At 31.8% G+C, this 14,191-nt stretch overlaps 3 protein-coding genes across 4 annotated transcripts; 2 read left to right on the top strand and 1 right to left on the bottom strand.

Annotated features, from left to right (window-relative positions):
* The first annotated feature begins 244 nt into the window (after window positions 1–244).
* LOC123013913 (cilia- and flagella-associated protein 251-like) lies at window positions 245–4,613 on the top strand. The gene is made up of 16 exons (XM_044412782.1): window positions 245–491; window positions 542–688; window positions 738–841; window positions 890–1,047; window positions 1,100–1,475; window positions 1,523–1,824; window positions 1,874–1,982; window positions 2,030–2,166; window positions 2,214–2,365; window positions 2,419–2,603; window positions 2,821–2,944; window positions 2,991–3,215; window positions 3,266–3,357; window positions 3,410–3,644; window positions 3,695–4,033; window positions 4,369–4,613. The coding sequence occupies exons 1-16, from the start codon at window positions 318–320 to the stop codon at window positions 4,498–4,500; spliced, it is 2,991 nt and encodes a 996-aa protein (XP_044268717.1). The 5' UTR covers window positions 245–317; the 3' UTR covers window positions 4,501–4,613.
* Window positions 4,614–7,278: 2,665 nt separating this feature from the next.
* LOC123010337 lies at window positions 7,279–11,853 on the top strand. Of its 2 annotated transcripts, none has more exons than XM_044407156.1 (4): window positions 7,279–7,438; window positions 9,284–9,609; window positions 11,380–11,527; window positions 11,582–11,853. In XM_044407156.1, exons 2-4 carry the CDS (start codon window positions 9,297–9,299, stop codon window positions 11,763–11,765), a joined length of 645 nt encoding a protein of 214 aa, XP_044263091.1. In that variant the 5' UTR covers window positions 7,279–7,438; window positions 9,284–9,296; the 3' UTR covers window positions 11,766–11,853. The 2 variants fall into 2 exon arrangements, with proteins under 2 accessions (XP_044263091.1, XP_044263102.1); XM_044407167.1 differs by having other exon boundaries at window positions 9,275–9,609.
* On the bottom strand, window positions 11,779–14,160 carry LOC123010328 (myosin-1-like). The gene is made up of 4 exons (XM_044407142.1): window positions 14,096–14,160; window positions 13,880–14,048; window positions 12,345–12,766; window positions 11,779–12,294 (listed from the first exon to the last, which is right to left on the bottom strand). Exons 1-4 carry the CDS (start codon window positions 14,132–14,134, stop codon window positions 11,908–11,910), a joined length of 1,017 nt encoding a protein of 338 aa, XP_044263077.1. The 5' UTR covers window positions 14,135–14,160; the 3' UTR covers window positions 11,779–11,907.
* Window positions 14,161–14,191: the final 31 nt, after the last annotated feature.

Below are 14,191 nucleotides of genomic sequence, written 5' to 3'. Positions count from 1 at the left end.
AATTAAAGTAAAAAGGAACTGCAAAAGATAATCCTTTCTTCTTAATCCTTAGACAGCAAAAGAATATTTTAGGCGAAGCCGACAGAATTCCTTTGCCTGTTCTTTTCTCTCTTTGCTTGTACAGTGATAATGTGTTAGTCTATCTTTGTCTAACGGCCATCCCTCCCTTTGGTAAAATATATTTGTAGAGTCCTAAAAGAAATACTATAATTTTTGCCGGGGTTGAATTTTCGAATCTTTTTTTAATCAGAATCAAATCTAGTTTGTTTCAAAAACTGTCATTCACCACATTTTTTTTTAAATTTACAACTTCGACGATGTTAAACTACTCTGAAAGTAATGATTTTAGATCGCAAATCGCTCAAGACCAGTGGTATCATAAGGAGAATGTGGATTTACCACTTCTGAACGATTTGGTCAACGATTCGAGTGAATTGGGTCCCGCCAGCGTCCTCAAAGACTGCAAATATAACCCCCTATTAAACCCTTTTGTGGGTAATTTGTTAAAAATGAAAACATTCGGTCTAAACCAATTTATTAGGACATGGAATGGGTCTTCGGTTTCGATATTAGTATTCCAGTCCTTAGCTTGACCGCAGGAGATCGGCGAGAAATATTTTATTCAGCAACGAATGTAGGAATTGTATATAATTACTGTACGAAAAGAATGATCCATCTTAGAGGACACGTTAGTTAATTTATTTAAATTTAATTCAAAATTTATCACAGTGTTATAGCAAAGCAAAATCGTGAGCGTTTCAGTGGATAGGAGTTGTCGTTGGTTGGCCACTGCTGATAACGGAAAAGACAACATTATCATGATTTGGGATACACTAAACTGGTGAAAAGTTAAAAAATGAGCCAAGTTAGGTCACTATAATTCTTTTAGCTCAGTCGTATGGACGATTTTCAATCATCCCTCAGAAGGCCACGATTTGATCCTCATAGGTCTAAGTCCAAACGCCCGATTACTAATAACCATCACCAACGAAAACGAAAATACCATCAATTTTTGGTTATGGACCTACGGTAAAGATAAACCAGATGGTACTTATTATAAAATCAAAACTTTTCACTCTAATCCAATGAAATTACACAGAAACCTACGTAGATGACCGCAGTTTAGGTACAGCCAAAGCAATCGAGTTTCATCCCAACCTTGAAGAACACTTTATGATTGTTTTTGAAAAAGGCGTTATTTTCTTTCGTTGGGACTACGAGACAGACAAATTGGTCAAAAGTGTAAGTCCCAAAAGCCCCCTCACTACAAAAATAGGGTATTACACCGATGGGACTTACGTCAATTGTTGCCACGAATGTTTCGTGAGCACCTCCAAAGGCTGTATCCTCGTTTTTGGGAACACGATTTTTGCCAAAAATTACGCAGGAAACGAGGACTTGGACAACGATAAAATGTTTGTCAAAACTATCAAAATTGAGAAAGGAGCTTTAAATTGTCTGACATCAGTTGACGAGTATTGGAAAAATGTGCTTCAATTTGAGGTTCCATAATTGTTTTTAGAATGATTGTAACAGGAAATTCAACTGGAACAATCATGTTTTTCGATAAACGAATCAAACTGCTTTATTGGTACTCACGAAGTATTGAAAAGTCGATCCGATCGATAAGTTTCAAGCAAAATCCACGACGAAAATACGTTTTTGACGAGTCGCAAAGCCCAGAGGGTAGGAACAGTAGGAGTGAAGAAATCCCTGATTGTATCCACGACCGATCAGAAGAGTACGAAATCTTAATGAAACAAAAGGTACCAAAAGATGCTACTCTCAACAATCGCCCTTTTATCATCCGAGACTTTTTCATTTGTACGAATTTCTCCCCAATTTTTCGCAAAAATTTACAATTTTTTTGTAGCAACTGTTGATGGCCAAATTTATTTGATGAATTTCTCCAAACAACAATTTATTTCTTTGTTTCCTACTGGCGAGAGCAGTGTTGCTGCAATTGACGTTCATGACGAAAAGTATCATAAATCACTATTTCGCTCACTCTCTGATAACAATTTTTAAGGCCTTATGTCATAGTTGCATATACCAAAGGTCATATTATCATATTCAATTATGAAACACACGAAGAAGTGGTTTCGACAAATCTGCCAGAAACTGAACCTGACACTACTATAACCAGTATCAAATATTCGCCACAAAGTCAGTTGAATTTTTTGCAAACATTTTTTAAATCCTTTATTTGGTAGGTCTGCATTTAGCTTGTGGTCGATCAAATGGTGAATTGTGGTTACTACAACCGGCCACTTTAGGTCAAATTTATGTCGAACCATTCAGATTTAGTAATGACAGAGTTATGAAAATTGCCTTTTCACAAAATTCTTTACAAATGGCTTATTATGTTAGTTATACAATAATCAACACACTCCAGATGGATTTATTAAATATTTCCAGGACTCGAACAACACCATTTTTGGCTTTTATTACGACTGTGAAAGCGAAGATTGGATTTTTAAAGGAAAAGTTCGATCTCACTACAAAGATGTTTGCAATATTTTGTTTTTAGATGAAGAGCCTTTTAGTCTTTATACCATAGGAAAAGATCGTCATCTTATAAGATACACAAATATTGCACCCGAGTACTTATAATCCCGATCTAGGGGCTGTATAACTATACGTCGTTTTCGAGCGAATCAAAGCTAATATTTTCCTTCTTTTTGCTTGTCTGAAAAAGTAAAATTTTACAATTCATAAGGACTTAATCTCAGTGTGAAATTTTGATATTTCAAATATTAGTAAGCGACCTAAAGTTACCCGGCCCTATTCTCGCTTGAAAAATCAATTTTATGTTTTAAGTGAAGAAGAATTGGACATTTTAACCCGTGATCGAATCGAGCAAAAAGACACTCCGATTTATTTCACTCCTTACGTCCGAAAAAAATTCAGTAAAAGTGGATATTTTTTGATTGCTGATGATAAGGTGTGATTTTTGCCCAATTATTTGTTTCCAAATTACTTAATTTTAGCATAAATATAAAACTGTCAATGCTAAAACAATGATGTGTACCGCTGTTTACTTAGGACCAGCCTATGGCTGTTTCAAGGACAGTCCGGTTTGTAAGATGGAGTTTCTGCCAAAATCGGACAGGAAATATTTAATTTTTATGACAAAAAAGCAAATTGGAATTCAGTTAATGTCAATCGATGGCAATCCATTCAAATTTGTTGGCAGCCTTGGACACCCTGAAGAAGTGACAATTTGTCCTAATTTTCTCAATTATAATTATAATTACAAAATTAGTTACTAGACTTCAAAATGTGTAAAGACGGGAAATATGTCTTCACTATTGGAAAAAACGACAGAAGTGTGTTTATGTGGAGGGTCAAGACGGCGTAATTAACTGTTATTAATCCTATTTGTAATGTGTGTTGATTGTTTTTTCAGGAGTGTTGAAACAATGAATATATTGGGGGGTGTAGAGCTGCAGCCCTACTATTGTCTTATCGAAGGCGGAAGGGGCGGTTTTCTGTATCAGGAAATGCGCGATTTGTTCTACTACATGCAAATCCTGCAGCAGGGTGAACAAATTTGTGCCCCCCGAGTGGTCAGCAATAGCATAAATCTGGGGGAATTACCAGACTTGATGAGGGCTTGTGGGTACTATCCTTCAGAATATGAGGTATATAGAAAATTACCCCTTCTATGACACACATTGTACATTTTTATCAGATTGAAAATCTCCTAACCGACATGCGTTATAAAGAATACGACGAAAACGGCATGTTGAAAGATAAAGTCACGTTTTGCGAGTTTGTCAAACTTTTTATTAATCATAAACCCGCTTACGGTTACACAATCGAGAGTCTTGAGGAGTCTTTTGAAACAATTACGACGTTTTCGGATGAGTATGGAGCGTCAGATATGTCGAGGGAGGATTTTATTGAGGCTATAACAACAACAGGGGAGCAAGTTAGCAACGAGCAGATTTTTAGATGTTTGATTACGCTTTTACATGAGACTGAAACGCCGGATCAGTTCGGTGAGAGGGATTTTAGCTTTATGCCTGATGTAAGTATTTGTGATTGAACAAGTTGTAAAAATTCGCTATGGAATTATTACATACGCTTTCTAATTGGTTGCATGTAACAAATGGCATTTAGTCATAATTGTTTTTTATTATCGATCAAATAGTGTATTTTGGATTTTTCTACCGCACACCGGGAGTGAAAGCACAGGAAATATTCAGTCGTTTGCAGAAATTCCTGTTTCGAGTGATTATATTATGATTACACCTTGTTATTTTAGTCGAAAATATTGTAGAAAAAAATATAATTTAAAGACGAAAGCATCACGCGAACTAAAAATTATAACTTAAATCATTAAAATATAATCATTTTTTGTAGACTATCGATTTTGATTATTTGACTGAGGATATTCTGGGCATCGATATGGATCAAATTGAACGACTTGAAAAAGATGACGATGATAATGATGATGATGCAGGAGGATACTATGAATTCTTCTATCGCTCATAACCGTTATTAAAAACATTTTTAAATAAAAATTTACGTGCTGATATTATGATTTCCTGTAGTCAGAATTGTGAATTTTTGTAAACAATTCAAGTAAACACAAATCAGTAATAAGACGCTTAACGTAATTTATTTCCTTTGAATTTCGACACAACTAGATTAATGATATTTAAACCGAGTAAGTATTAAAATTCTACAATTTTGTAGTGGATAGAAACAGAAAAATATATTTCTTTCATATTTTCGAATAATAATGATGATGATCCAAGAGTGAGGTTTCTCTGAGTTCTTCTGTCATTATTGAACTGTTATTATAACCATTTTTATATAAAAATTTACGTGTTCAAATACAGTTTTCTTCCGATTTCTATTTGCAAGAAAAACCAGGTGTGTTAGTAGGTTTAGTATGTCTGATATTTCCCGTTGATTTTTAAAATCGCTTTGGACTAAATACATAATATACATCTTATAACAAACACAAAGATAAATGGGTCTAACTTTTCGATTGCTAAGTTATAATACATTTACTATCATTGACAATAGAATACTATATGAAAAGTAAGCCCAATAAACAAATATATTCTTAAATATTTTTTGTTTATTCGTATTTTTTTAATAAGACAGTCACGTAAATTCAGATTCTTAAAAATCGGGTCAACTTTTTTGTCATAAAACGATGAAATTTTGTGATTATTAAATGATATTTCTTCCATCTCTTGTGCAACTGTGCACTTTTTGGCTACTGAAACAATAGTAATTTTTTTTTAATGTTTAATGTTAATTATATTTTTAGTTATTGATTATAAACACCTAAAAGTAAATAATTTTAGAAAGACAATTAAATAATCTTTTAAATGCAAAAACAATAAGTAGGGTGTTCCATCAAATTTTTTTAAGTTATTGAACTTTTAACAAACGCCTTTATTTTTTTATCTTTGCAAATGCAACACAAAAAAAAATGTTACAACCTTATAGCTTGTACCTTCTTCTTTGCGATAGTAAAAAAAAATATTTATAGATGTTTTAGTTTTTGTGTAATGAATTTTTAAAAAGTGCATGTTTTGTCAAAGAAACCGTCTTGTTTTTAAAACTAAGCAAAATCGACTAATAAAAATTTAGCTTAAAAACCTTGTCATAAAAATCTACATCCAAACGCTAAGAAGCATATGTTTCATTAAAAAAACACAAGTTTGTATTGTAACTTATTTTTGAGACACGCTGTATAGTTGAAAATAATTTTAGGCGATGGACTAGATTAGTATCTATCAATGTCCTGTATAATTTTTTTTTTAATTTTACCATTTAAAGGTCACTAACGGACAGCCTGTATAAACAATTGTAATTGTTGTTTTTATTATTATTTTATTTTTCGACACTGTCAAAATTTACGGTTTTTCTCCTGTATAAGGAAGTTTTGACTGTTTGGCATTTCTCAATACGAATAACGACAGATTCTTTTCTTTTTAACAGATTTAAAGCAATTTTAAGCCTTTTTGATGAGTCTAATTCGAAGAATAAAATGTTGTATTCAACTCGTCTTCATGTAAATCGGTTCATTTATTTCACCTCGTGGATGATAAACCACAGGTTTAAAAATCCACTCGCGAAATAAAGCGTCCGATTTACACTCAAACTCGTCGAATAAATAACTATTAATGATTATCGTGGGTTTCTTTACCATAAAGATTTATTAGTATATTGCTAGCCTACAAAACAATACATAATAAATGTAAATGAATACTATAACATCAATAATTCCCAATACATTCGGCATTGGCCGTCGTACGTAATAATTTAGATGCTCTGAGAGTGGAACATTGCCTTGAAATCTCGATTTTCACAAAATTGTCGAGGTCTTTTTCATAAATTTCACTAAATGAACATTGTGTGTAAATTACCATCTGACAATCATTAGTTTTAATTAATCGTAAAATTGTTTATCTATATTGTTTAGATGTTTGACCATTAAAAAACTTTAAAGTAATTATTACTCAATCTTAACTAGATGTGGCAAACGGAAATAGAGAAAATATAAAAATTTCAATTGACTGGACAAATCATCCTGACTAACAGATTTTTGCTATGCTGAATTTACGGTTAAATAATTTTTTTGCGTGAAAAGTAATTTAGGTTTCTTAAGATCATAAGCAGAATTAAATTCTGGAACAGTTTTAATGGATTTCTCTTTTTATGTTTAATGAGACAAAGAGTAACCGAAGTTAGTTTAGTTTTTAATTTCATTTTTTATGATAAGTACTCAAAAAAATGTTTCACTCGAAATTATTTGACATAACAAGTTCTCAATTTGTTCTTCAATTAATTGAGTAATGTAAATAAATAATGGATAATAAGTAATACCTTACAGTACGCTAAAAGTGAAAAGTGACTTTAACACTTATGTTAATGAACCATTGGCCCGAATTCTCACAAGCCGCATCTAATCAAAACAAGTAAAATTTGTTTAGACTATAAATAAATTAAAACCCAACCATGACATTGAAATTATGCTTACATTTCGGTGAAAGTAATCAAAAGTTAAACACAATTAAAACTTTCTGCACTTATGCACAAATTCCAATTATTTCTTCAAGCTTCACAAAACATTTAGTTACAATATTTAACTTTATTAGTAGCATTTTTTCCGAAATTCCTTAACATAATTATTGCCACGATCATATTTAACATTTTTTTTTGCCTCAGGGCGTTTGGAGAAATTTAAACAATTAGGTATCAATCAACAAAGTGGAGGTGGGACTTGCGTTCGAGTAGCTCGCTGCTTTCTCCACAGTTACTATCAGAACGCCTGTAGCCTCTGCTCTTTTTAATAATCCTCCGGTAAAATGCAGAAACACTTGCACTTCCCTGATGAAAGTGAAGGGAGATAAATGAGTAGTGCAGTCAGAAACAAGTGCAGTGAGTGATATAATAGCCACCCTCAACGGTGAGTATCACAAAAATTGTTTCTTTTTCAATAGTTTATTAAAAATAAAACATTTTTTTAATGTAGACTCAAAACAGTCAAAAACCATATATTTAATGTTGTAAGTGTAAAATAGGAAAATTATCTATAAATTAAGACAATTCGAGTAATTCACAAAAACAAGTACAATACATTTTTCATAAATCCTTTGCAAAATTAAATACAAAATCAGATTTTGTTTAATTTTTCGCATTTATGAACATTATTTTTGTTTAATTTATAATTAAAATTTTACATGTTCTAGTGAACACAAAACACCTAATATCAGTGAAAACAAATATCGTTCCAATTTTTTGTTAATAAACAAACTCATAAAATTGCCTAAAGAATAAAATACCACAAATCTTTTGTTGTTTTTCTTGCGCTAAAGTGGAAAAATAAGTGGGCTCAAATAGATTAATATCTTAACAAATAACAAATAATATTGTGTAGTTATGGTCGCTTTTTATTTTTTTATAGAAAAAATATAAACCTATGGCTTTTTTGATATTGTGAAATATCAAAACACAGCAAAAATATTGATCAATTACTACGTATAAYCTTTTAAAATGCAAAATTTCGAAAACTAAGACATTTTAGACTGAAAAAAATCTGTTTTATTTAAAATTATATTTTTACAATTCATATTATTGTTGCTTTACTTTTGCTTTAATAAAATAATAAGATTTCTCTCCTTCATAAAATAAATAAAAAAACAAAATATTTTGAACAACATTGAAACATTTAAGTGGACTCCGATTGACAATATCTAAAAAAAAAATGTAATTTTCAAATACATCATTCTTTAAAATTTTTAAGCCATGAAGTTTAATAAAAGGGGCCCAATGGGGCTCGCGTTAAAAAAGGGTATTTTTGGGGGACTACCAAATGCGCACCCTCTTTTCAAACCTATTCCCGTAGAAATGTTGGTGAATATCTTACTTGGTTGCCTCAAATTTATCCCAAGCAATTACGTAATCAAAATATCGGGGAGTTGTGTGAGGAAAAAGCTTTGAAGTGTCCGAAAGAGGGCAGGTTAGAATTTGGATTGTTTAATAAATTTAATAAATAATAAAATGATATAGAGGTAACTAATTCTGAATCAATTAACCTCGAAATAAAAACGCTACCTTAGTTTCAGAAGTGGAACAAAGCAAGTTTTTTTTTATTGAAAAGTTTATATAGCAAATAGAGCCCCTCTTAAATGTTAAGTGTACTCATATCTTTAAAAACTGATGTAAAAATGTGTTTTTTGCATAAGCGGTCAGTGTGGTTTTTCTTATGTTTGATAAAAAAACTTTCTAAAACGAAGCTTAGATATACTTAGTTAAATCACCTAAATATTAAAGTCCTTTTGCAATTTCTGAAGTTAATTTATAATTTTCTCTATTCGAGTAGCTAAAAAAATATGGCAAAATACCACAGACCGAGACAATTTAAGTGAACTCAAATCGGAAAAATCCGAGGTTAAACTAGTTTTTTGTGTAAATAAATGGTAAATTTATTTCTATCTCTTTAAAAGTCGTTGAAACTCTTGATCCACTTTTCCAATATCGGTGCGAATGTGTACACATGTCTGACAATAGATCAACATAAACAATCGTGTGAACCCAAAGTATGCACTTGTTTTCTTGTACAGTGTTTAAAACCCGGCAAACTACAGTTTCCCAATAATGAAATGTTTACACAATTCATGTGCAAGAAGAGTCAAAAGATCCGCTACTTCGTATTGAGCACACAATTGAAATTTCATTCCAGTGCGGATGACCAAATAAGTCAAGCCATTATGGGCAGTTTATAGTTGTGTCACGTCTTTAGCTTTTCCAGACGAGTGTCAATAATGCCAGTTGACGATATTTACTGGAATTCCATCGATTTTGGAAGCGAGGAAGAGTCGCTCCATTCGCCCTCACCCAAACACTACGTCGATCCCTGGGATTTGGAGAATTACGCTTACATTAGGGAGCATCTAGACTCGATTGATGTTAGTTCAGACCCCAGCAGTTCCGATGACTTTACTACTGATGTAAACTCGACTTCCTTCCGGTACGTGCCGCTACACCGTGACCAAAACTATGAAGAAGTTGGATATGGGAAGCCCAGGACGAGAAGGATGTACAGCACAGGTGGACTTCACAGAAGTTACGATCCCGGTAAGTCGCCGGAAATTTCAGTCCGAAAAATTGCTTAATTTATGCAATTACTTCACCTTGACAGTAATTAGCGATTATTATCGTTGTGACATAATTGCAATTCTTTCGGGCWGAAAGTCGTGATTACGTACGTTTCCTAATCATCATCGATCAGATAATAAACAATGCGCAATTAAATCGCCTCTTTTTCCTTCCCTTTTATTGTTGTGATTGTTATGTTAGAAGACTACTTGGCTAGTGTTAAACAAAAATTCTGCGGGAAAAATATTTAATCAATCTAGAATCTAAACAAAGCGGGCGATTTTTGCAACCATTACGAAACTAAACAGTTTCATCAGTTTGTATTTTTAGGTTCATTCAATTTTCTCCCTTCATGTCAGGTTAAAATTGCTCGTAGTCTGGCGAGCTAACAAAATTCTTTTTTTTAATAGAAACCCCTGATTTTTTTGGCCAATTCGATCGATCGAAACGACAACACCAAAATATTACATATTACATAAAGTTTTCAAAAAAAAAACACCAAAAAAGTGAAATAATATCAACAAAAAACAAACAAGTTTATCAAGTTGATAATTTTGACTATTTTAAAAATAAAATTAATCTGTATGAGTATTTTTATCAAAACAAAATATTTTCAGTTTTAATAAATAAGATTATTCTATAATTTTGCCTCTCACTGTATACACAATTACATAATTTCTATTTAATCTTTAGATTCGTTTATTTTTGTGATTACATGTTAAATTTCTGTACACTAAAATAGAATTCAAGAGGATACAAATCTGTAAACGCCTAGACTAAATCGTTTTTTTTAATTCCAATTTTAATTCACAATTCAAATGTAAGTAGACAACGGACCCGATTTTTGCAATAGTTACAAAATCCTACCCACCTGTCACTTAAAAGAAGATTTAAAAAGCTGCTATGCAACTTTTATTCAGTTACCTAACTCGATTTTTTACACTTCATTATAATATCGAGATTGGTCTTATTAGAAAGTGATGGGCATTAATTTTTTGTACAGAGATTCAGTGAAAGTTTTTTTTATTGTTCCAACTGGTCATAACCTAGGTGTTAATCTCTTATGATCTACGAAATAATTATTTTTTTAACAAGCGCACGAGCCACGTTAATTAAGATCGTGACTCGTGTGTGTKTATTATTGTATTTTAAAAATAAAACAATATATGTATTTGAAAGAATTAAGAAACATAAGCGTTCCATTTTCATGTAGTGAAACTTTATTTAACGGTCGTGTGTATTCTTAACATGAGCGCGAAGTTACTATGACCGTAACCGGCGGCTTAATTATAAATTATCGCACACGCATTTATAAATATTGTCACGCAACATAACAATAAGAATACAATAAGAAAATCCGGTAGAAAAAGACGAAAGCATTATGTACTTTTACTTCCAGTTTTATGTTTTTAGAAAACGTAATTTTGTGAAAAAAAGGAGTTATGGACGTAAATCCAGGTGTGTTTCTATTAAGGTGTTTTCACGCTGTTGAAAAACGTAATTAACAACTTTCCTGCAATTAAAATTAATGACGGAATTCTTGAGACTTGAAAAAATAGATCGTAATATTTCAAAATTTTTCGTTCTATTTTGAAATGTCACTGTGTTACATTGTTTTAGAAATTTATCAGATGAATATTTTTTGTTTTTGAGATTAACATGGAAATTGTGCGTCGGTTGAATGGGGGCGACTGCAATAACATTATAAATAATTAAAATATAATCACTGATGAGTCATTATTTTTCAAGAGTTTGATGAGAATCCTTATGAAGTAAATATGAAGGACGTCTCCCCTCCCTACGTTTATGACCAGGACAGGTGGAGAAAAGTCCCTGTAATTCCGCACCGAAGAAACCCAAGAGACCGCAGCATCAGCTTTTCATATGGCGACTACGAGTGAGTTTTGAGCCCCGCTGTATTTATTTTTAATTCCCTCGTTTTTTTGTGCAGGACCGGGCAAGATATTTATTGCAGACTGGATGAAATTCCGCCAAAAAGAGAATCGACTTTGCCGATTTACGACGATGTGAGGAACAGAAGACAGCCGAGGAATTTTGGACTGAGCAATTACGGACATTTGAAAATAGATTATTCTTCCAGTTGGAATAGATTGAACAAATATATTTGTAATTAAATATTAATCCGGGAATCAAGACTGTATATATTCGTCGTGTTAAATCATGTACAAAATTATTTATACAATAAACTTACCTAAAATGCAATTTTCTCGGTATTTTATTTAGCGTTAACAAAACGTTACAAAACAACACTAATTTCTACACTTTATCTGGAACATCAAGGTTCAAATACGACAAGTCAGTGGGATCGTACAGTTTGCGTCTTTTATTAGTGGCCGACTTTGGTTCATTTTTGTTTGAATTTTTCAAGTCCATTAAAGGCGGTAAAGAACTTTTTGTTTTTCGCATGTTYGTGTCATTGAAATATTTTCCGATGCCCCGATAAACCGGAGTTTTCTTCAAATTGATCGGTTTGTCGCAACTGGAYAAAGTTTTCGGAAAAACATCTAATGGTTGGTATTTGCTTTTTTCTTCAGTATTAACAAAAGTATTGTCCCGTGAAAGATCTTGATTTAAGGACGAAGTAGCTGAAAGTTGGTCCACATTCTGCGATTCTCGAAACCGTGTCTGAAGCGCTGTAAATTTCTACAAAAATTATATTTTGTAAGTTTTATAATTTTTATCCGAAATATTACTTGATTTGAAGCCTGTTTATACTCGGAAAACTGTTCTTTCACAGACAATAATTCAACTCTCAAGACATTACAAGTCTCCATACTGTTTTTGAGCTTCTTATTCGATTCAGCAAGCTGTTTTTTAAAATTCGACTCTACATGGTCTAACTCAATCGCTGATGAAGCTTCAGCAGCTTGAATTTCGTTATAAAGTTCTTGTTCTCTCTTTTGCAAACTTTGTTTCGTAATCTGAATTTCCTTATCTTTTTGTTTTATTTCTTCATCTTTTTGTTTCAATAAAGCTGAGTAATACGTTCGTAATTCTCTCTCTTTTTCCATCAATAGATGTTTAGTTTCTTCAGACTTTGCAAGAAGTTGGATATGCAAGTCGTCGTTTTCATTTTTTAGCGTTGATAACTTTTCTTTCAGCGTAGCACATTCAGCTAATTTCATAAATTTAATAATTATAATGGAATAATAGACTTATTTTTCGGAGACAACTGTATTACCAATTTTATGATTCTACTTTATTTTCTGTCGGCACTGATGTAATACAGTTGGAGACAAAATACTTTACATTACAGACATTAAATTGTAAAGCATGCTTTAGGACTGTTAACCTTATTTTTAGCTATTGTCAATCATAGGTGACAAGTTGTATATATTTTTGATAGGAAAATATAATAGCTGTCAGTAATTTGAAATTGTCATTTATTTTAACGTTAAAGCTTGAATTACATTAAAGTGTCAGAAAAGTGACGACCAAAGTATTTTGTCTCCAACTGTACATGTACATAAAAGCATTTAATCACCCCTATTAATAATCAATTAATGCTTTTCTACAGGGTGAATCTTATATATAAAACATCCTAACCCATTTTCAGACGCAACCCAAAATACATTCTCAGATACCACTATGCGTTAATTAATGTTCTGTTTGAAATTTTTCAAAGGTATAAACATAGATACCTGTGAAGCTTTGACAATTTTCAGAACTTGGAATCCTACGGAGTACTTTTGACGGTACAGATTCAGCCACAGAATTTTATGGCATTCCCCATTTGTTAAGATCATGTCAGTTTCTTCGTCGTTTGAATACATTTTGAATTCAAGGGAAAAAGAAAGTAGAATTTTTGACACTATCAAATTTAATTAATGACATATCAACAATTACTTTGATTTGAATTTAATAAACTAAATTATTCAAACGCACAAAAAGCATAGTTGACTGTGAGAATGTATTCATTTAACAAATAATTTTTAATATAGGCACCCAAATATACTAAGGTGTGTGACAGCACTTGTATTTTTGTAATAATTATGAAACTGACATTAATTTATGAGATTTACTTTTTCTTAGTACAACCAACGGAAAAGTATTGTAATTAACCGGAGACTGATAATTTTGATTATATCTATTAACTATTTCAAGTCGCTTTGAGACATTTGTTTCTTAAATAGCTATTATTCCACATTATTACCTGCTGCTTTGTCTTTTACAGGCCATTTAAGAAAATAATAAGTTACACGACAAAACATACAAAACACATACCTACCTTTCAAAGCAACATATTTAGAGGTAATCCCGAAATTATCTTGTTTCATTAAATTCTGAATTTGTTCCTGTAATTTCGTAGTTGTTTCACGCTCGGACTCCAAGTTTTTATTCAAATTTTCAATTAAATCGATGAGATTATTTTGTAAACTCCAATTTGAGTTAACTCCCTATAAAGTGACATTTACATTTTCTGGGATTATCTAAATCGTTTTACCTCCAAAGTTTTTTCAAATGCTTCTAAAGAATCCCTCATTTGTACAAAAATTTGTTAAAATTACAAAGAGAAAATTAAACAAATTTACCTTTTTAA

The sequence above is a fragment of the Tribolium madens genome, unplaced genomic scaffold, assembly GCF_015345945.1.
Source record: "Tribolium madens isolate multiple individuals breed KSU strain unplaced genomic scaffold, Tmad_KSU_1.1 Scaffold_19;HRSCAF=116;Tcas5.2_LG9, whole genome shotgun sequence".
Taxonomy (NCBI): domain Eukaryota; kingdom Metazoa; phylum Arthropoda; class Insecta; order Coleoptera; family Tenebrionidae; genus Tribolium; species Tribolium madens.
This window is presented reverse-complemented; position numbering and strand designations above follow the sequence as displayed.